General features: G+C 48.3%; 1 protein-coding gene across 1 annotated transcript; it reads left to right on the top strand.

Annotated features, from left to right (window-relative positions):
• The first annotated feature begins 706 nt into the window (after positions 1 to 706).
• Positions 707 to 22,104, top strand: KCNJ12 (potassium inwardly rectifying channel subfamily J member 12). The gene is made up of 2 exons (XM_066640494.1): positions 707 to 794; positions 20,097 to 22,104. The coding sequence occupies exon 2, from the start codon at positions 20,235 to 20,237 to the stop codon at positions 21,531 to 21,533; it is 1,299 nt and encodes a 432-aa protein (XP_066496591.1). The 5' UTR covers positions 707 to 794; positions 20,097 to 20,234; the 3' UTR covers positions 21,534 to 22,104.
• Positions 22,105 to 22,753: the final 649 nt, after the last annotated feature.

The raw sequence follows: 22,753 nt of genomic DNA, 5'->3' as shown, positions 1-22,753 counted from the left end.
AGCCTGTAAGCAATTGGTAAATGCAGACTTGTGGCTATGAGATGTTGAGAGTTGCTATTCTTGAGAAAAAGCAGTAGGAGGGAGTGGAGTATTAAGGGAGACAAGTCTCTCTCTCTCTCTCTCTCTCTCTCTCTCTCTCTCTCTCTCTCTCACTGGTTGCCTGTGTTACATTCTCTGTCAGGAGGCTTAGCTGGGAGAGCAAGCAAACTGCACTGAACTGCAGCATCGTCCGTCTGTGAGCACACACAGCAGAGAAGCCAACAAGAAAGTGGCCCCAACTCCACTGTGCAAGACAAAGGCTGGCATCTTCGCATGCACCAGGGGCCACACCACTGCTCCAAGACTCCCAGCCAGGATTACATTGGAATCCCTAACAAGACTTTTTTTTTGGGGGGGGGGGGAAGATGGATCTGTTGGCACCTGCCCAGTGCCCCTTGAGTCCGACCGCTCCAACGGGGTAGAGAAGAGTTGGACAGTCTATGATCCCCCCATGCTTGGGTGCTCTTGGGAGCTGGGATTGTTTTTTTTCCAAAAAAAACAACAACACTTTTTTTAAAACATTTTTTTTGCTCCTGGGGGAAAAAAAAACAAGGAAGAAAGGTTGGTGTTTTTTTTGGTTTGGGTTTGTTTCCAAATATTTCTGACACTGCCGTGGCAATGGAGCAGTGTGCCCTCGCCCGAAAGGGCAGCCTGGCACAAATCCTATGGAAAGCTCAAGAAGATCTAAGGATCTGCACTTGCTTGGGACTCCTGGGAGGAATGAGGGAGATGGTGAGATCTGTGCAGTGAGAGAGGTAAGTGATGATTGCTGTGGCACTGGGTTGCTAGAAAGCAATGCCCACACAGAGCTGTTGCAGGCCTTACGAGATCTATCTAAACTACAGAAGGAAACCAAAAAAAAAGAGCCGTCTCATACAGAATGAATCAGCCTTGCCACATCCTGACATCCTGCAGCTAGGGAAGGAAGGCAGAGAATCAGAGAAAAGGAAGGGTTGGATTGTCAGAATTCTCTGAGGGGATCTGGTCCTGAAGTGGACCTTTTGCTAGCCTGAAGAACTGCAACTACCCAGTGATGGGGGGTGGGTGGGGGCTTCTTTCCCATTAATGAACATTCTGGGCAAAACCAAATCTTCGTCCAAGAATCTGGATCATGTATGGACATGCTTTGCAGGTTCCCACTAAGGGCCACTCAGCCTAGTATGGTTTGTGGCAACCATCAGGCGCTTGGTGGTCTGCTGAAAATTAACCAGTAGTCCCCCTGTAGTTTGAGATCTATCTCCTGCCCGCTACACAGAGGCCAAATCAACAATTCGACCTAAGCTTATGACTGTCCTAGAAAAGAATAATGATGGTGAAATTATAAAGGAGAGCTTTTTCCTGATCCTCGAAGGGCATGTTTTGCTCTGGATCACAGCCTGTGCCTGGAGGGTGTCCCGGGGCAAGGTTCGGTGTTCAGGAAGAGTTTACGAGGGACAGTTCTGGAATGAGGAAGGATCCAGAAAAAGAAGTAGAGAACTGGATGGTGCTACCTCCAGGTTGCTGGGATGCGAGCCCTCCCAGACTGGTTTGGAATATCCAGGAATCGGCATTAATCTCCAGGTGACTCCTGGGGGGAAAAAATTCCTGGAGGTTTTAACAGGAATTTCCAATGTGTTGGGGAAGGGGGGAGATGTCTCTAGGAATAGCTGCAGTCAGAGTTGGCAACCCTGGGGCAAAGCCCCACACTGAGCCCCCTGTACCCCCTCCCACCCTTGCTTGGTGCTACACCTGCCACAGGACTTGGGGTTCAGCCTGGCTTTGTGGGTCTTCTGATGGGGTTGGGCAGTGGCCGAAATTAATAACAGTGTCAAAGCACTTAGAATTGTTGTCATTTTTCCAGATTTGGAGAAATAAAATCTGTTTAGTGCACTGACCAACTGAAATAGCTGCTTTGCAATTGAAAGTAGAGTCATCCCATGCAGAAATCAACAGCCCTTATCGCCCTTATTGCTGGCTGCTCCATTGCGCTTTGAGGTCTGACTCCATCGCTGCTGTGCATTCATGTCTAGTCTGTCCTATGTAGTCCATGAGCTTCACCACACGGCTTTGGCGTCCACTTTGAAACTTTCCCTGACACGATGGTGCGTTTATGCCCTTAAGAGGAGCATTGAAGCCTTCTGGCGTGTACCAGACTAATAACTCCTGTTCTTGCACTTCCACATTGAGAAAAGATGAGTCAAATTCCACCCTCCTGAATGGTCAGCTACCCCATTGCTATCGATTCTGCTAAGCTAGCATCCTCTTTTGGCCTCTGGAACTGGGACAGGGTTGGTCCAGGGGTTCGGGAGTGCAAATTGTTACAAACTGTGGATGATATGGCTGAACCAGTCAAGGAGTCCAGTATATTCATCCTGAACGAGAATGAAAGACCTCACTCTTGTGACTTGTCCTTGAAATCCATTGTTTATCAGTTCCATCAGCAATATGTGTGTGCGTGTGAGATCATAACACACCCTGCATGTCCTCTTGCCCACCAAGTCACTCAGAGATAAGCGGTGACAACAGCAAACTTCTAATGTATTTCTTGGGTGAGTTTAAAGGAACCGTGCTAACCTACAAAGTAAATAAGCGCATACCAAAAATGATATTGTGCAGGAATAGAAACATCTCTCCCCATGATCTGGGAGTGCTGCTTTTTTTTAATGTCAAGTTGCCTGTTTAGAAAGTGCCTCTGATTATTACAGCCAGAGCATCTCATTTGCTTGGAATAGAATAGGGGGGTATATTTAGAAGTTTAAACTGAGATGTAATAGACGGGAGTAACACCCTCAGTGTGACTGTTCAAACTGTGAGGGTGTGATCACAGGAAAGTTGCAAAGGTGTGTGTCTTTTGGAGAGGAAAAAAAGCACCAGCTTTATTCTGTTTTCAGTGCCACCTACTTTTTAAGAGTGTTAAGAATCTATTTTTTGCTGCAGGTTCTTAGAAAGGAATGCAACTTGTGTGTTTACCAAATTGAGGTCGTTCTAAAAGAATTGGGCTTTGGCTAACAGACTATCTCCGGAATTGAGTGCGGTGCTGGTGGGAAATAGCAGGTTCCCCTGAACCAGGGATCAGGATGCAGACGCGCTATTTGCGTGTCAATAGATCCAAAGTCATCACCTTATGGCTATTTGTGGCACGAGAAAACAACGTTGTCAAATTGTGTAAAAATAGACACCCCTCCTCCACGTCACTTCAGCAGCCTGGAAAGTGAAATGAACGATTCCAAGAAATTTCTGGCACTTTTGCTCATGGCCGCACTGGGCACGGAGTGATCCTGTTTGATCTTCACAACAGCCCTGTGAAGTGGGCTAAGCTGGGAGGTGGCGACTGGCCCAAGGTGAGCTTCCTAGCTGAGCAGAGATTTGACATTGTAATACCTGAATGTGACCATTTATTATGATGCTGCCGGTGATGTGCGTGGTGGCTTGCAAAGTGCAATCGAAAGGACAGGCCCCTGCCCCATGGAGATTACAGTTGACAACACAGGGAGGACAACTGGGAAAGAAGGGGTGGAGGTGTGAACAGGAGAGAATGTGTCTTTATTTCAATAGGCTGAGTTATTGTAGGGTACGAGGCTAAGGGGTTCCTGTTTGCAGGTGGATGTGTGCAGGTTTACTTGGTGGGGAGGTATGATAGACTGTAATTACAGGTCTCTTCCTGATCCTACCTGAAGATGCCAGGGATGGCAACTGGGCCCTTCCAGGTGGAAAGCAGGTGTTCTTCCACTGAACCGCGGCCCTTCCTCAAGTGAAAAGCTCTTGAGCATCACTTTTTGAAAAAATTAGGCCAAGAAAGAGAATCTGTGTCATGGGAACCCAAGTCTTTGTCTCTCTGTAATGTAAAACAAGCATTGCTATCATATACGTTTTCTTGGTAGCAAATGAGTTCTTGTCGCACATGGTTTTTTTGTTTGTTTGTTTAAATAATCCGTCTGTGCACAGTGAGGTACGAGCGCTAAATGTCTCCTGGACCAGTTCACACATCGGGTGTGCCCTTCTCCTGATCTCTGCCATGTCACGTGGGGAGTGGCGAGTGTGAGTCAGTGCCCACAGAGTGAATGCCACAGGTTAAACACTGAGATGACAAAAAGTGTGCCCCTGGTAGGCTCGAGACACTGTATTGGGGTGAAGAGGGATGGTTATTCTTCTCTTGCTAAATATAAGAGGGGCACCTCTTGAACAACAATCAGTCTCATAGGTCTGTTCTGAGTTAAGAAAATCCACTTTTTGTTCTATAAGGCAATTGTGTTTTCCTTTTCTGGTTAATTGGCCATAACTTTTGATAGAATACAGATATTCCAGTGGGGTTTGTTTCATTGCACTCTACATTAAATTGCCTTTCCAATGATATATAACGTGATGGTATTAATCATATATATCAAGATTTTCATAATTTTGGTCACTAGTGCCAAGCTCCGCTTGTTGCCCTCCTAAAGCTTGATGCCCAGTGCAACTGCTACCCCCTTAGCTACGCCACTGGTCTCAATCAGGATTCCCTGTCCTCCGGGACTGAGAATGAGTTTTGTGCATGAGATAGCACTAAAACATCTGATTTCCCCTCTGCTTGCAGTCTCAAGTGGTATAGTCCAGAAAGAGCTGTACCATGCGCTCTTTGTGCAAGTTTGAACCAACTCCTAAGTCAGCATAAAGTAGGAAGCAAGCTGAGAATGTGCCGGTTGCCGTCCATTTCTGATGTGACGGGAAGGATGCCCTCCTTGAGAGCTGCGCACACCCACAGTGGGACCGGAGTTATTTCCAGCTCCCTGAACCAGAGGCCAAACTGTCGCCAACAGACTGTGCTGGGATCCTGCATCCTCCCCCTCTTTGCCGCACTCGATGCTTGTAGGCAGACTGGGGAGCGGACTGGCTGTGCAGCTTGTGCATCACTAGCAATGCTGGCTTCACTGGGAAGTATTTTTAGCAGGAGAGGCACATTCATGGTGCTTATGTGGTGTGCTGGAAAAGAGGGTTGTGATGGCCCCTCTGGAGTCAGTCTGTCACCTGGGCTGGAGGCAGTACCAGCCAGTCCATGGGGAAACCTACAGAAGTCACTGACTGATGAGGGGCACCCAATTGTGTTACCATCCCACCTCTGTTGCTTCTCGCCCTCGCACTTCCTAGATCCAGAAAGGAAGAGAGGAATGGCGCAGAGGAGGGAGTGTGCTGGAGACACTCTAGCCTACCACTCTGCTCTCCTTCTGATGTCCTCTTCTGCTCTTCTTGTGCAAATCCCAGAGAACGGGAGGAGGAAGATCAGTGGCAGGCTGGTGTGGGTGGAAGAGGCAGGTGGAGTTGGGAAGCCACATTATGGAAGGGCCAACCTTATCCTTGAAGGAAGGGGGGGATAGAAATGGAATTTTAAAAAGGCATCTCCTTCCTGCCCCCAGAAAAATAGGGACAGTTAATTAGCAGGGGCACCAGACTGTTCCTAGTAAATAGGGACCCCTGGAGCTCAGGAAGTAGAAAAGGATTGTGGCTCGGTCACAGAGCTCCAGTTTTGCTTAGAAGGTCCTTGGTTCACAGTGACATATCTCGTGGGAGGTGGGAGGTGGGCTGCCTCAGGTTCCACCGCAAAGCTCCAAGCAGCCACTTTTTCGCTTCCCTCTGTTCTTGCAACAACCCAAAGCCACTCTGAAGCTGAGCTACAAGCTGAACGGCTTCCCAGTGGCTCAAAACCCAGAAGAAATTGGCCATGATCTCATCACATCACTACCAATTACTTCTGCATGATGGGGGGGGGGGAATGCCACGATTCCCCTCCCCAGGAAGCTGAAGAACCAGCTCCACTACTGCTGGTTCGATCCCTGGCATCTCCAGATAGGTACAGGAAAAGTTCTGGTTGAGATGCTGACAAGCTACTATGAGTCCGTCAGTGATCCTAAGCGAGACAGACCAGCAGTCTGGCCAACAGGCCTTCCTCCCCCCCCCCCCCCGAGTTTGTGCTCTGAGCAGGATAAGATCCATCCACCCTGACTGCTGAAGTCCTGCGTATGGTATGGAGCCGCTTGGGGGGTGTCCTGCCTCATTACTCCAACTGCCCACCCTCTTCTAGTCCTTCACCAGCACATCTTTCCAGCTTTCGAGCCCTCCGAGGTCTGGTCGTAAATTTGCCCCATGTTATCAAATTGGGCCCCGTGCTTTTGTGCCCCCACGCCAGCTTGGTGAGCAGATTGCCTGCTGCCGCAGCCAGGATCTCTGCAGCTTTGAAGACTGGTAGGACGAGCAGGGTGTCTGTGGACGGTGTCCTCCTTCCTGCCTCAAATGGGCCTCTCAGAAGCAGGTGGCAGTGATGTCGCCCTGCCACCCCTGAGGCTGCCCCTCACCCCCTCCTCCCTTCGCCACCCCAGCCAAGAAAGAACACGCATGCAACATAGTCCCCCAAACCTTCCAATTATTTTTTTCAGCCCCCTCTCCCTCAAAACGTACCACCTTGTCAAACACCCACCGCCAACCTGGCAGTCTTTTAATGCATTTTGAAGAGGCACCTGAGATTAGTCTTTGGGTTTCTCTCTTCTCTCCCCCCCCCCTTTGTGTGTGTTTCTATGAGCTTGGGGGCTGATGGATTCTCCCCCCCCCCCATCTTCTTTTGTGAGTGATACAGTGAACCAGATCTGGCAGTCTAAAAACAGAAGGCCTGGCCAGGGACTTGCAAGGGTGCGGACAATGTCTTGCTAGTGGCAGTAATCGCTGATTATTTTTTTTAAAGCATTGCATTTATGCAATGGGGGAGAAAAAGGCATTGTGTCCCCCAGGAGATGCTTAGAGATCTCCAGCAGGGACTAATGGAACACAGCACTCAGTCACTTGGAAGGTCCATCAAAAAGGACCCGTCTTGTCTTGGCTCTGTGGGACGCTAAGTGGCTTCCTTTGTCCTCCGATGAGATTTGTGCACTTATCGGAGGAGCCTTTCGAAGGCCTTGGCCGAGGCAACCAGTTTGCTCCATTTAAAAAAACAAACAGAAGAGGCAAAGAAGCCCCTTTGCCTGACCGGAACAAAGACCCAGAGAAGGCTGTTCCAGCACTGATGAGAGCGGAGAAGAGGCATCTGGAAATCTGGTGAAAAAGTGCATGTGTGAGATGAGATCATGCAACACGGTTGTTTGTTAAAATATATTCAAGGGGGTTGGTGTCTTCCAGGAATTGCTGAGCTTTTGTAGTTCATTGGTAGAGTTCGTTCTGGTGGTGTAGCTAAATCAGGGCCCGGGGGGTGCATTGCCACACATTGCGGGGGTGTCAGAAGGCTTCCGGGAGGCGTTCAGTGGGCCGTCGGGGGTGTACGGGGGTGTTAAAATGTCTTTGCCCCAGGAGCCATACGCCTTAGCCATGCTACTCAGGTGGTCCTAAACTTTTCCCCTGCCCCCACAGATTTTGTTTTTCCCCAAGGCCTAGTGATGTCACGGCAGAGCATGGTGATGTCACCGCAGGGTCTGGTGATGTCATAAGGCGGGGCCTTACGGCATCACCTAATTGTGATGAAATCACAATGCCAACTTTTGAGAACGCTGGGAGGGGAAATCCAATGCAGGGGGTAGGGCCTCAGTGGTGGCCCCACAATGGTCTGAGATCAAGTTTCCTCACCCCTCACCCAGGGAGTAAGGAAGAGAAGTCATGGGATGAAGCTCCTTTTCAGTAGCGGGCAGAACACTTGACTAGATGGACCAAGCGTTTGGCTCGGCCAGAGGTGTTCATCTGTCCCCAACTTATCCTTAAGGCATCTGCAAAGCACATTGCAAACTTGAGAGCTCACCGGGTTTTTAATCCACCTCTGCTCCTGTTTTCTGCCGGAATGTGCATCTCTACCACATGTATATTTGTTTGATGATGCCTTTGGAAGTCTCTGCCCACCACTCATCCCGGAAGAACAGACCACACCAAAATGGCAGGTTTCTTACTCTGCCCACGGATATCTTCACATTTATTTTTTTAAACGCATGGAATGTGGGCTGTCAAAAGTAAGACTCAGGCATCAGAAACATTTATCCAACTCTTTCCTCTGCCATGTGCTGGGTGGTTTGGAAAACCCAAATAACCTCCCCATAACATGCCCATGCTAATTAATATAGGCCCCGATCCTAGGAAGCTCTCCTGCAAATGCTGCATTGAGGATGAAGGAGAGCCGTGCAGGAGCCAGTGGTGTAGCTAGAGGGGGTGCAAAGCATTACGTTTTGCAGGGAACCTCACTGCAGCATGCAAGTGGCCCCTTCCCCACACCTATGGAGGCATTCTGGCTGGCACTTGCCTCTGTTTTACTCCCACTTTCCAGAATGACTCTGCAGGGGATGAGCTGCTTGAACCCAAGTTCTTGGAGCCTCGCTGGATAGCCTAAGATGGCCCTCAAACACTTGACCCTCAACCAGGGTGACCTCTGGTTGTGTGTTCGAAAGCTGGCTCACGTTGCACCTTAGAAGAAAGTAAGGACGCACCTACAAGGAGAAGCACATACAGGGTGCAGCCTTCTTGCTTTCTCTCTGGGAGGCAGCCACAGAAGAATGTACCTGCTACCTTGCCGGCCGCCTTTCGGTCAAGCATGCCAATTGTCTCCCAAACCCTGAGCCAGGCTGTTCCACGGCATGAGGCCACGTGAGCACCGCAGGGAGCTGTTTTTTCACATTAACCTTTCCGCTAATGAGGTAACAAATGCCGGAGAGATTTGTGACCGGCTTGGAGATGCTGGAGTTGAAAGGTCATGGTGGTCCCAGCAGCCGAGCCATCACAAGGCGGATGGGACCGAAAGTCGCCAAGGAAACAGCCAGCAACCTGTCAGCGACAGATTCCCAGGCAGGTCTCACCAAGTCTGGCTTTCTCCCCTGACAACCAGGAAGGGCCAACGGTGGGGAGGGAGGAGAAAGGAACTGAGAGGAGAAAGAACAGCAGTGGGTGAAGGGGACATTTGCAAATATGTCCCTCTCATTCTTCAAAGTCCTCACCAGATCGGTTTCAAGTGGCCTTGTTACTGGAGAGCCACCAATGTGCAAGGGATTTCTATGGGGCTCATGGGAGGGGGCGCAGGGAGTAAATGGTACCTGGATGGATGCCAGCAGGAATTGAATGCAGGACGTCCTGATTGTCAAACGGTGCTCAAAGGTAGGCCCATGTGAGAGAGTCTGATAACTACACAGCGGCCACTCAAAACAGCAGCCGAGCACCTCGTTCCCGTCTCCCTCTTTGCAGCCGGGTTCTGGCGTCTGAGTGCAGCGTCCTGCCTGTTTCTCTGTATGATTTGCTGAGCAGCCTTACTCACAGCTTCAGACCAAACTCACAATGGTGGAGGTCATTGCCTCGAATTCCCTCTTCTTTGGCAGCAAGGGTGTCTCGCTCTCCCTCTCGCTCCTTGGCACTCTCAAGCACTTCTGCTAATCTGTCTCTCCTCTCAGGGTGCCTTTTAATGAAGCAAGATGGATGAGGCTTCCCAAGCACTGCCTTGGTACCTTTTAGCCACTGCCAAGCAGAATTCATTTGCATTTCTCAAGTGTGTTAAGTGCATTCTTTGAATGAACCTCGTGGTCCTTAAAGCTGGACTCTGCCGAGGCGCAGACACCCTCTGACATTCGAGAGAAGCAAATCAGGACACATTCCCCCAGTGTTCACATCAAGGAGGGCTGGCTGAGAAATCCTCCCTATTCTATTTCACGTTGCTGAAGACCCCATAACACCCAATCTATAGGTGTATGTGAATGCATTGATTCTTCAACACAATTGGGAGCTAAGGGGGGGGGGTGGTTGCTAGAATCAGAGGGCCCAAATTCAATTGCAGCAGTATTTGCAGGTAGGGTAGATCAAAATTCCTCTCTGAAACCTTGCAGAACTGCTTCTGCCAGCCAGGGTCAAGTACTGTGAGCTAGATGAATCAAGGGCTTTACTCTGTGTGAAGCAACCTCCTCTGATTGTTTCCTTCTGGTTCAAGATCTTCTAAAAAAATTGAATGTTGGTATGACAGGTTAGTTAGTTGGCAACCTTCAGTCTCAAAAGACTATGGTATTGCGCTCTGAAAGGTGGTTCTGGCACAGCATCTAGTGTGACTGAAAAGGCCGATTCGGGAGTGACAATCCCTTCCACACCGGGAGCAAGTGCAGTCTGTCCCTGGTCTGTCTCCCTGGCTGTGGGCCTTCCTTCTTTGCCTCTTAGCCTCAGTCTGTTGGCCAAGCGTCTCTTCAAACTGGGAAAGGCCATGCTGCACAGCCTGCCTCCAAGTGGGCCACTCAGAGGCCAGGGTTTCCCACCTGCTGAGGTCCACTCCTAAGGCCTTCAGATCCCTCTTGCAGATGTCCTGACCTCACCGAGAGCAGGGTGTGAAATGACAGGAAGTGTGCTGGATGGTGTCTTAATGCCCATGTGCACTTATTTGGTGCATGCGCACCCACCCACACTCAGCAATCTAGCTTCTGTGGGTTCAAAGCAGCAATTTTCAGCCAGTGTACCTCTGAATGCCAGGTGCAAGGGGATGGCAACAGGATGCAGGTCTCTTGAGTGCTCCCTGAGGCATCTGGTGGGCTACTGTGAGACACAGGAAGTGCCATCACTTACCTTGTGCTTGGACAGTGAAGGTCCAACTTCCTGCTTTCTTATGTTCTTATGACTAGATGGGTATCTTCTGATTTTCCTATGGAGCAAAAGACCCAGTCAGAGCTCTCTAGTGCTCTACAGGTGAGCATGACCTACAGAGCTGTGTATTTATATATGACAAACGTGTGGCTGACAAAATCCAGGCAAGAGAGTTAATATTAAAGTACAGAAGAAGGGTCTCCAGAGAGGACTTTAGCACGTGGGCATGTTCCTGGGGGATTAAAGAGTACCCACGTCCCGAAGTGTTTAAGGCTCTGCAGGTAAGTGCCATCACTTACCTTGTGCTTGGACAGTGAAGGTCCAGTGAAAGTCAGTGACGACCTTAAGTGGGATATGGCCCACTTATGGGCGCCCACCCAGCTGGATACCAGTGTTCTAGAGTGCAGTCCCAGGTGATATGCGGGATCAGTGGCGCCTCATAAGTCTGGACCGCACTGTGTGTGAGCTGATTCTGCACCCTGGACTGTGCTGTTTTCCCACAGTTGTCACATCGGTGCATCCTCAAAGTTAAGGCATTTCAAATCCGTTCCCTGGCATTCAGGATCCCACCAGCAGCTTCTTCTGCAAAGTGATTTTCCCCCAGCTCGGCTTTCTCAACTCTCCTGCGGTGTGGGAGGGCTCCTTGCCAGCATGCAGACTGCAAATTACATTTTCAATTGAGCAAAGAGTGAAGTTAAATTGGAAGTGGCAGGTTGGAGCTTCCTGCTGACAGCAGCGCTCTCGACAGAAAAACTAGCATCTGATGCTAGGCCAGGTTTCTGGGCTCCATTCACATGGTTTTGTCAGTCAGTCGATCAGGAGTCCTAATAGCCCTCCAATCTGCAGACCATTTTACTCTGTGTGTGTGTAGCCACTTGCCAGCAATCGGCTGTTTTAACACTCCTTGCCCAAAGGTCTTCTGATCTGTATGAAGGCTGATATATGTATTTGTTTATTGTCTTTATTTAATTCCCAGTGTAACTCCACAGTTATGGAACTCCCTCCCTTGGGAAATTACCAAGCTTCATCTCTTTACTTTTATTTAAGGATTTTTTTCCCCTTCAACTGGGCTCTGAGCACACTGCTCTTCTGAAATGCATTTTAAGTCTGATTTTATTAGCGCTGGTGCTTCAGTGAGAAATTAGATGAAGGTGCATTTTAAAGTTGATTTTTAAATTGTTAATGTTGTTGTGTTTTTTTTTAATTAATGGTTGTAAATTTGATTGGTTGCAATCTTGACAAGACCCTGATTCTGTCCAACTTTCCAGCACTGATGCATCCATGCCAATGGGGTGTGTGTCTCAGCCTGGAGTGAGGGAGCAATCACAAAGGCCGCCTCAAGGTATCTGAATACACACCTCTCCCACCCCACACACATACACACCAATTTCTCAGCTATTTTCCGTGTCTTCAAAAATGGAGCCAAATATTGCACCAATCCTCACATTCAGGCAATGCCGCAAAACTCGTTCCGCATTTCGCATTTCGACCACTTTTTTTCCAAGCTGGCTTTGGAAATTTGCCTGCCACAGTCCTCATTCTGGTCAATTCATTTGCAGGACATTAAGGGCACAATCCTAACTTGCGCTGGAACAGCCAGGGCGCAGTGATCTGTGCTGTCTTCAGTGCAAGGTAAGTGCCAGCTGCAGGTCAACACAGCGTAAGGAGATATTTTTCCCCCTTACCCTGTGTCGATCCCCAGCCACTCCTACGGGGCTACTCAGATCTGCAACAGCGATTTCGCTGGCACAGATCCAAGCAGCCTATGTAAAGTTGCTTGGGGCAGGAGTGGGGATTAGGATTTGTCCAGAGCTGCTGCGGCCCTTCCCCCTCCCAGGTCCAATCCACCTCCCTAACCAACCTCCCCCGCCCCAAAACGCCTCCTCCCTTTCACCATTTTGCCCCTTTTGCCACCCTCTCCCACCCCCTATGCTGACCTGTCCAGACCAGTGCAAACCTACCCCTTTAGGCTGGAGCACAACCTTGCGCTGGCCCCGCTGGCTCGAGAGTAGCCACAAAATGCTTTACAGCATGTTTGCAACACTCCTGGGCCGGCTCAGTGAGGGCTGCGCCAACCTAGATTGTGCTCTAAGAGCAACAACTGGTGAAATTATTTTTTTCCCCCAACCGTCACAATCAGCCAGAAACAACAGACAATAAAACGGAACTAGGAAATCAATTAAATGTTGAAAACAACTGCAAGCAAATTGGTACGAGCAGCATTCACTGGGACACTTGCCTCTTGGAAATGGGTGTTTGCCCCAAGTCTTCCTTCATATTTGTTTCAGGTCTAACGATGTGCCCCATGTAAATAAATTAAGAGCGTTCGCAGAATACACTCACGTTCATTCCCATTTCAATGTTATTAGCCTCTGGCGACACTGGCTCAACAGGGGCACATTGATGGCAGTGAGGTCACATGTTTTGATGTTGAGTCGCACATGGGGCTTGAAACGGAATTGCATAACCACGGTGGCAAGGAACAGTCAGTGTTTTAGCCAGGAACCAAAACTATTGATTCGATGAAGTTATTCTGCGGCTGCTTTCATCTGCTTGGGTGAGAGCAAGCAATTGGCAAGATTCAGGGTTTTCAAGTCCAAATGAGCCACGGGTGCGAACGTCAATGAATATATTCATCTCCTGAGCTGCCCACAATGTTATTCATAACTCTGTGCCTATAAATCAGATTCTTTGACCAGCCAAACAGTAGGAGCTCAAATGATCTCAGAAGCAAACTCAGTAACCTTCCTCTGAAAAGAGGGAACCAAGTTTTGCCTGGCAATTCCAGATAGTGTAGAGAAAAGGTCTGGTCTGAAACCTTTAGAGCGGTTCCTCCCAAATTTTTTAGTACCGGGACCCAATTTTTAAAATGACAATGTATTGCGACCCACTAGACAAAAAGAAGAGATCTAGAAAAAATTTGCATTTATTAGTACTACTACTACTACTACTACTACTTGTCCCCTGGGAGCTGGGGATAAGAATAGGCCCTCAGTTTGGCTGTACTTGTTGTAAGAGGTGACTAAACAGCCACCGGGTAGATGGGACTCGATAGCCTGGGAAGGCAGCTCATCTGAGAGAAGGAAAACTCTGATCTCAAACCTCCACTGCCTTGTGGCTACATCCAGTTATGGAGAAGGCTTCAGGAGTCAACCTTGAGGCAAAATCCAGAGCCGGAGTCCCTGAGGCAGTTCATGGCTGGACACAGTCACGTTCTGGCAACTCCTGCGACGCCGCTGGAACCAACCGTATTGGCCTCTGCCTTTCCATTGGACCATTTCAGCGACGTTGAGAGGGGGGATTTGCTGCTTGGGTAACAGCCTATCCTCCATACCTACTTTACCCAGGCTTCGCGCACTGGAGAGGACACTCTGTTCCAGAACCACCATTCAGAGCGCGACACCATAGTCTTCCGAGACTGAAGGATGCCAACAAGTACTACTACTACTACTAATTATAACTCTGTATTTATATACCGCCTTTCTGGTCATTGGATTACTCCTCTGTCTTTATTCAAGGCGGTTTACATAGGCAGGCATATCTAAATCCCTCCAGGGTTCTCTCTTTCAAGAACCAACAACATTTCAGATGGATCTTCCTGGTTTGGTCTTGCTTCTGGCCTCCAGTTCTCCCACGCAGGCTGGCAAGCAGCTCCATCTCTCACATGGAGGGCAGCCAAGACGCTTCTTGCTCGCACCAAGAGCAGGTGGAATCACTCAGCTGGGCTTGTCAGCTGCTTCAAGGTCTCGCCATTCTCAGCCGTTCAGGGAGCTGCCGGTGTCCTCGAACTAGCGACCTTCTGATGTTATCTTCGGGCTAACGGAGGCTCTACCCTCTAGACCAGACCTCCTGCCCATGTTTAAATAATAATGGGCAATAATAAAAAACAATAATGATGGTGTTATTAATAACAATAGGGGCTGCTAGAGACTTTATGTATTTTGTGTGTGTGTGTGTGTGTGTGTGTGTGTGTGTGTGTGTGTGTGTAGACATTTGCTTGACCCTCCCTAGAAATGGAGCTCCAGAACTGTGTCTCCCCCCCCCCCCCCAAAAAAAAAATCTTTACAATCATTCCAGTGTATCCAGAAAGCTGAACTGGAGAGCAAGACATGCAATTAGGGACTTCCAGGCCAGATAAAAGGCTGAAACTGGGTTCACACTTGATCTCAATAACTCCAGAAAATCAGAAAATGTGACATTTTAATTTGGGGGTGAAAAGATTTCCTCATACCACAGGTTAACATTCTAGTTAATGATTTTCTTTTGCAAACCAGGGAAGGGTGCTTGCAAAATCTTTTTTTTTTTATGTTTCAAAAACTTTTCACTACCCACCAAAAATTGGCTCACAACCCACTGATGGGTCCCAACCTACAGTTTGGGAAACACTGGTCTAGAATTGCTGCCAGGCCTGATCAGCAGTACCGAACTTGAAGGATCAAAGGTGTGATCTGCTACAAATGGTTTTCAAAATGCTCAGAATGTTGTCAGCCACCCTGGTGGTCTCCTGTGGGAGAGGGTGGAAGAGCAGGATGCTGGGATTTGAAACCAAAATGAAATGAACAGAACAGAAGCAGAATCACAGACCTGACAGGGCTCTGGTTTCCCAAATCAGGACCAGCCAGAGCAGATGGAGAATTCGGCTGCCTGGTGTTTTCCGCCAAAGGCCCCCATGGACAGTGAATTAGGAAGGATTAATTGAACGGGTAGCCTGATGATTCCTCCAGGGAAACAACAACTACAGAGTTATGCAACTTCCCCCCCCCACACCCGTTAAGTAATAAACTCATCAGATAAAGACGTTCCACTTCGTTGTTCATTAATTCCTCCCTGGCCCAGCCCTGGATCTCTTTGGAAAGTGTCGTGGCTCTGTGAACATCAAGTAAAATGAGTCTGTGCAAGGTCTGACTGGACAGGATAGATTCTGAGCCTGAAAGCCTGTGGATCCCTGTTTCTCCGAGAGCTGCTGAAGCTGATTTTTCTCCAGAATTCAAATGAGAGGCATGCGTGATGCATCCACCTCTCCAAAAAGGCTGACTTTACAGCCTAAACTAGATGCCACTTTTCACACTTGTTTTGCTCTTGTATGTCTCAGGACTCCCCCCCCCCTTAGTAGCAGGTGGGGGGGCAATCCAGATTGGTTTTACAGCACAGGAAAAGGACTAACAGCCCATTCCTGACCTTCCCAACGCTGTATCCAGCGGGCACCGGGAAGCAGCCAGAGATCTCCTTGGGGGAGCCTTTCATTCTCCTTCCCCCGGGGAAAGCCCCAAGCCCCACAATGGGGCTTCTCAAGTCTGTGCCAGCTATTTTGCCAAAATTGTCACATTTGTCATCCTTCTTGGCATGGTCCCCGAAATGTGTGTCAAAAGCAAAAAATAACCAAGGACTTTTTTAAAATGAGACACTATTATTATCTCCTTTCCCCTCTTATCCTTTGGGGGAATCAGCCAGACTCTCAGCCTGGAATCGGCCATCCTGATGTGACAGCTGTGACCCACAACCTGGCTGCAGCACCGGGGACCACAGGTAGGGTTTGTTTACAAGAGGTTTTGTTTAAGCAGATTACAGGGTCTTCTGGGGCTAAGTCTTGCAATTCAGTGAACGCTCCTTCCTGGTCTTTCTTTTGCGTCCACGCCACCGAATAGGAATCCTCTGTGATAGAAGGAGCAGCAAAACCAAGCAGAGCTTCAGGTTCCTCCAGGTGTAGCTTTTTCCCATTATTAAAACTATCAAGAGCACACAACATCGAGAAGCCGCAAAGCAGCTGGTTCTAATAGGACAGTTCTCTTTTAATTCCTGTGCAGTTCATGAAGGCTATCACAGCAACACAAAGCAAAGTGGGGGGGGGAAGGGTGTTGTTGCACATTCTTCACTTTCCCAAGTGGTGGACAATCCCAATGACAAAGTTTTTGTTTTCCTGAGCCAATGTGTCCTTGAGTCAACTGTGGGCAGGAGGTCTGGTCTAGAGAATAGAGCCTCCATTAGTTCGAAGATAACATCAGAAGGTCACCAGTTCGAGGACACCGGCAGCTTCTGGAACAGCTGAGAATGGCGAGACCTTGAAGCAGCTGACAAGCCCAGCTGAGTGATTCCACCTGCTCTTGGTGTGAGCAAGAAGCGTCTTGGCTGCCCTCCATGTGAGAGATGGAGCTGCTTGCCAGCCTGCGTGGGAGAACTGGAGGCCAGAATTGAGACCAAACCAGGAAGATCCATTCTGAAATGTTGTTGGTTCTTGAAAGGGAGAACCTCTGTGATTGTAAAAATCCCCTGGAGGGATTTAGAAACACCTGCCTGTGTAAACCGCCTTGAATAAAGTCAGAGGAGTAATCTGATGACAGAAAGTTGCTATATAAATACCAAGTTGTTGTTGTTCTTCTTGTTGTTGTTGTTTTGGGGGTACCCACCTCCATCAGCCCTTGTCCACCATTTCTCTTTGCTTTGCTGCAGGATTTGACCTCTGCCTTATGACCTGTTCAACCTTGATTTTTGAGCAAGTCAAAATGCGATGTTGGCCACCTCAGCAAAAGGTTTATTTTTCCACATTTTTGTAGCGCCCTTCCTCCAAGGCGCTCAGGGCGTTGCACAGGGTTCCTCCCCTCCTTTTGTCCTCACAACAACCCTGTGAGGTCGGCGAGGCTGAGAGTGACTGGCCCAAGGTCACCCAGGAAGCTTCATGACTGAGCAGGGATTTAAACCTGCATCATCCAGGCCTATGGCCAACTCCCAAACTGCTACACTATCCTGGGGCAGGTCACACCCCAAACAGCTGGTGCAAGTATACTACTTTTGCCAGATGGCCCACTACGGGTGCAATCCTAACCCCTTATGTCAGTGCTTTCCAGCACTGGCATAACGGTGCCAGTGGGACATGTGCTGCATCCTGCAGTTGGGTGTCACTCACGGAGGCCTCCTCAAAGTATGGGAATGTTTGTTCCCTTACCTTAGAGCTGCACTGCCCTTATGTCAGTGCTGGAAAGCACTAACATAAGGGGCTAGGATTGCGCCCTATGCCATTTAGGTCCAGATGTTTATTACCAAGAGGAAGGCCGTATGACAAACCGGGCAGAGGAATGTATTGGCAATGTGCATAGACCAGTGTCTTTGAAAACTTCAGCTCTTTATTGCTATAGCGCTCAAGGGTGAATTTGAAAAGAAAGCATGACTTCTCCAGTTTCTAGTCAAGCTGAGCCTCGCACAGTCCAGGTGCCTGAGAAGGTTATTGTTATTATTTTATTATTATTTTATTAATTTATACCCCGCCTTTTTGCCCAACGGGCACACAAGGCGGCTTACAAACACTTTAAAAATGCAACATTAAAAATAATCATTAAAAACAATTTACAATAATTAAAAAATCTAAAAACAAACAACCCCGTGGATTTTCATATAAAAAGCTAGAACGCCAGCCAGCCTGTCAACAATTAAAAGCTTTTTGAAACAAAAAGGTCTTCAGTCCACGCCGAAACGTTAGCAACCAGGGAGCAGTTCTCATTTCTAAGGGAAGGGTATTCTACAGTTCGGGGGCCACCACCGAGAAGGCCCTCTTCCTGGCCGCTGCCCCCTCACATCTCTTAGTGGCGGCACATCAACCACTAACCACTAGGTCAACCACTAACATAGTCCTCTGCTGGAAAATGGAATCTGGTTCCCCAGTACTCTTACATGCCCTTTCTCAACCTGAGGCCTTTTGGCCATGCTTCTTAAATTCAGCACTCAACTGAATGGGTTGGCAGATTTGCTTGGCAGGTCCTGGGGTGGTGTAGCTCACTCAGAAATCTCAAGCTGGATACTGTCCACACACCTTATCTGGAAGATGGGGGGGGGGAATCAACCAGATCATTTGCTTGGTTTGGCTCGCCCTTTCGGTGACGTGCCATCTCCCGGGCTGGGCTGCCCAGTCGGCACACAGCCGCTCCATGTGACGACAAAGATGTTTTTGTTACATTTTTACCCCCAGGCCCTAGCGCTGGTTACAAGAATCGACTCTATTGACCAGTTCAGCTGCAAGATACAAAACCCACACACACAGAGACAACCAGCCTAGCACGGCAAGTTCAGATGAACATCGTTGTTAGATTACTGTGGCTGCAAGGTGCATCATACGCATCAAGGCATTGGATAGGCCGAGCACTGACACAAAAATATCTACTTCCTTCCTTCTACCTCTGCCCCGCTCTCACGCATCCCACATAAGCTTTTTCGACAAGAGTGTTTCCTAAATGCCCTCTGCTAAACCAGAGAGATCAGTGGTGTGGATGGAGCTGACAGAATTAAGACTGTGTCCCCTATGATCCATAGGTAGAGTGATAACGAAATAAAAACACATAACACCATCCGAATTCAATTATCTAAGTAATAACCTTAATCCTATTTGTTCTCCTCTTTCTTTTGGTTTGGCCCCATCTTTTGATCATGCACCTAATTATTTCTATACATTAACCAACCCGTTACATAGACGAGCCTTTATGCTAGCTCGTTTTAACAGTTTCCCTTCGGCAGTCCATTCTGGCAGCTTTTTTAATATTCCACGGGAGAAAAGGCTCTGTCCCTTCTGTCACGAGTCTCCTGACTTTTTGTCTCACATTCTCTTTTTTTGTCCAGTACACCTTGATATTCGTAATCATTACCTTACTTCTTGGATTTCCTCTGATCTTACCCCTTCTGATATTACTCTTTCCAAGTTCATGCGTGATGTTTGTGTTTCTCTGACTGCAGCTGTGGCTGGTTATTTATCTGAGATTCTTAAAGTAACGTTGTCAGAATTTAAATAACTTGATATCCTGCCTTTAATTGTCCAGTTTGTTATGCAAATTGCTGTGTCAGTTGTAAATTTTGATTGCAAATCGTGTTGATGTGCCAATAAAGGTTTCAGAACAGAACACATAACACCACTTTCTGCACTTCTCATTTTGATTTAAAAAAAAAATCTGATCAGGTCGCATCCGGAAAGGTGTTCTGAGGCCAAGGGAGGCCATGTGCTGCCTCTCCATCCCTCCAAATGCCTTCTAAGGCCTCCAGAAGGCCTTAAAGCATCACTTCTGTTTTTTTTTTCCTCCCAAAAAACCAGAAGTGAAGTTCTAAGACTATCCAGAGGACCACCCTCTGAGTGCAACTGGGGTGCCGCTCTGGTTGTGTTCGTAGGGTACTGTTCGGGCCTCAACACAGGTTGGGGGACTCGTGTTGAGTCAAATCCGCGGATACAAAATCTATGGTTGACAAGATCCAGCCTGCATGTATCTTTATATTTGATGTACTTTTTATTTTTAAAATGCAAAGGTGGGATTAGGATCAGCGCTGGGATAAGAGGCTTTGGATGTAGGACCTGGGGTTTGTTGCCCAATTATAGTTTGTTGCCCAGTTTTAGTGGGTTGCAAGTAACCGGGATGAAAAAGAAAAACCAAACCTGAATGTCCACAGACGTTAATAACTGGGACCCATTTGACCAGGACACAAATACCCAAGTATCATCTCTGTGTATATCAAAGCTTCTTCTATTGGTAGATCACCAGCGTCTCTTTGCTTTCTCATTGCAGAGCTTTGCCTTGGACCTACTTGGCTGAAACAGCTTCAGATACTTCTTTTGCCATAGCAGCAGTATTTGGTGGGGGAAAAGGGTGGAAACCCCAAAGGAGTCAAGAGACCCTTCAGCCCCACTGCTGCTTGACTCAGGGATGAGTACGGGCAGAGTCAACCCGTATAGTATAGTATCTTCTGAGGAAGAGGGGTTGACCTTAACCACCATGCCTGGAGTGAATGGTTTTGGCAATGGAAAAATCCACACCAGGAGGAAATGCCGGAACCGGTTTGTTAAGAAGAATGGCCAGTGCAATGTTGAGTTTACCAACATGGATGATAAGCCCCAGAGGTACATCGCCGACATGTTCACCACGTGCGTGGACATCCGCTGGAGGTATATGTTGTTGCTCTTCTCCCTTGCTTTCCTAGTCTCCTGGTTGTTGTTTGGTCTCATTTTTTGGCTAATAGCTCTTGTGCACGGGGATATCGAGAAACCCACCAAGGACGACACCTTCACCCCTTGCCTGCTCCAAGTGAACGGGTTCGTGGCCGCCTTCCTGTTCTCCATTGAGACTCAGACGACCATCGGCTACGGTTTCCGCTGTGTGACGGAGGAGTGCCCGCTGGCCGTCTTCATGGTGGTCCTCCAGTCCATTGTGGGGTGTATAATCGACTCCTTCATGATTGGAGCCATCATGGCTAAGATGGCAAGGCCCAAGAAAAGGGCTGAGACCCTACTATTTAGCCATCATGCCGTGGTGGCCATGAGGGACGGGAAGCTTTGTTTGATGTGGCGAGTGGGAAACCTGCGCAAGAGCCACATCGTTGAAGCTCACGTCAGGGCTCAGCTCATTAAGCCCAGAATCACCGAAGAAGGTGAGTACATCCCACTGGACCAAATAGACATTGACGTGGGATTCGATAAAGGCCTGGACCGCATTTTCTTGGTGTCTCCGCTGACTATCCTTCACGAGATCAGCGAAGAAAGCCCCCTCTTTGGGATTAGCCGGCAGGACTTGGAAACGGATGACTTTGAGATCGTGGTCATCCTGGAGGGGATGGTGGAAGCCACCGCCATGACGACGCAAGCCCGCAGCTCCTACTTGTCCAGTGAGATCCTCTGGGGCCACCGCTTCGAGCCTGTCTTGTTTGAGGAGAAAAACCAATACAAAGTGGACTACTCACACTTCCACAAGACCTATGAGGTCCCGTCGACTCCGTGCTGCAGTGCCAAGGACTTGATGGAAAATAAATTCCTCCTTCCCAGCACCAACTCCTTCTGCTATGAGAACGAGCTGGCCTTCATGAGCCGCGACGAGGAGGAGGAGGAAGAGGAAGATGACGACAGCAGAGGTTTGGACGATCCGAGCTCGGACAACCATGCAGAATTCGACAGGCTGCAAGCCACAGTAGCACTGGACCAGAGGTCGTACAGAAGGGAGTCGGAAATATGACCCCCATAACTGTTTTTTTGAGGGGGTCTTTTCCCTCTGGGTCCTTCCCCTAATAAAACCCCCACTCAAATTATGCAGAACAATGCAAGTGCCATAGGTATGCCTGAGAATTAGTATTGGTCTGTAGGGTTTTGTGGTTGTGGTTGGGTTGTTTGTTTCTGTTTTAAATTTCATCGCAATAACCACTGGTCGGCCTGGGCTGGGAGCGGCCAGAAGGCCTCCAGGAGTTGTGAACATCCAGTGTTAATGAAACTGTTTTGGGAAGACGTGGGTGGGCTGATTCAAGATGGCGGCACCATAACCTCGAGTTGCCCGTCTTGGGTTTGACACTCTGTGTAGGAACACCATTACATGCAGAGTGAGATAATTCACAGCCCAATCCTATCCACACTTTCCTGGGAGTAAGCCCCATTGACTCTAATGGGACTTACTTCTGAGTAGACATGCATAGGATTAGCCTACCAGTCCGTCCGTCCCCCTTTTTTTTGGTTGAAGCTCAGCACTGTCAAGTTTCAAAAATGTCAGGAAGTGGAAACCATGTGTGTGTTTTTCTAAAAAATAAAATATATTATATAATATATATATAGAGAGAGATACTGCCACGAAATATGATTCTGTTGCACTTGATCAACACTTGAAATCACACAACTTTCAGTACCCCTTTTCAAGTGGGGGGGAGAAAGGGGAACTGGTTTTTTGATTTTTTTTTAAATTCCCCCCCCCCCTACTTCCCGTTTGGGAAACTGTTTACTAAACTGTGTTGTGTGTTGGGTTTTTCCTTCTTCTTCTTCTTTAATGTGATTACTTTTAAAAAGAGAAGGAAGTCAGAGATGAAATGCAGAATCATCAGAGGGCCACCACGCCTTTCCTTTTGTCTCCGGCTGCAATCCAATAGATGCTTTCCTGGGAGTAAGCCCCGTTGAAAACTGTGGAACTTACTTCTGAGTAAACATGCATAGGATTGTGCTGTCACAGGGAAATGTTTTGTTGCAACATGTTGTCTTCCAGTAAAAAAAAAAAAATCAGAGGAGACTTTTACCTGAAATGTAGGATACAGAACAACACAATACAAACATACATGATAGACGTGAACATAAGAACATAAGAACAGCCCCACTGGATCAGGCCATAGGCCCATCTAGTCCAGCTTCCTGTATCTCACAGCAGCCCACCAAATGCCCCAGGGAGCACACCAGATAACAAGAGACCTCATCCTGGTG

Source organism: Tiliqua scincoides, chromosome 13, assembly GCF_035046505.1.
Source record: "Tiliqua scincoides isolate rTilSci1 chromosome 13, rTilSci1.hap2, whole genome shotgun sequence".
In the NCBI taxonomy this organism is placed as follows: domain Eukaryota; kingdom Metazoa; phylum Chordata; class Lepidosauria; order Squamata; family Scincidae; genus Tiliqua; species Tiliqua scincoides.
The sequence above is the reverse complement of the archived record's forward strand: the minus strand, read 5'-3'. Positions and strand labels throughout refer to the sequence as shown.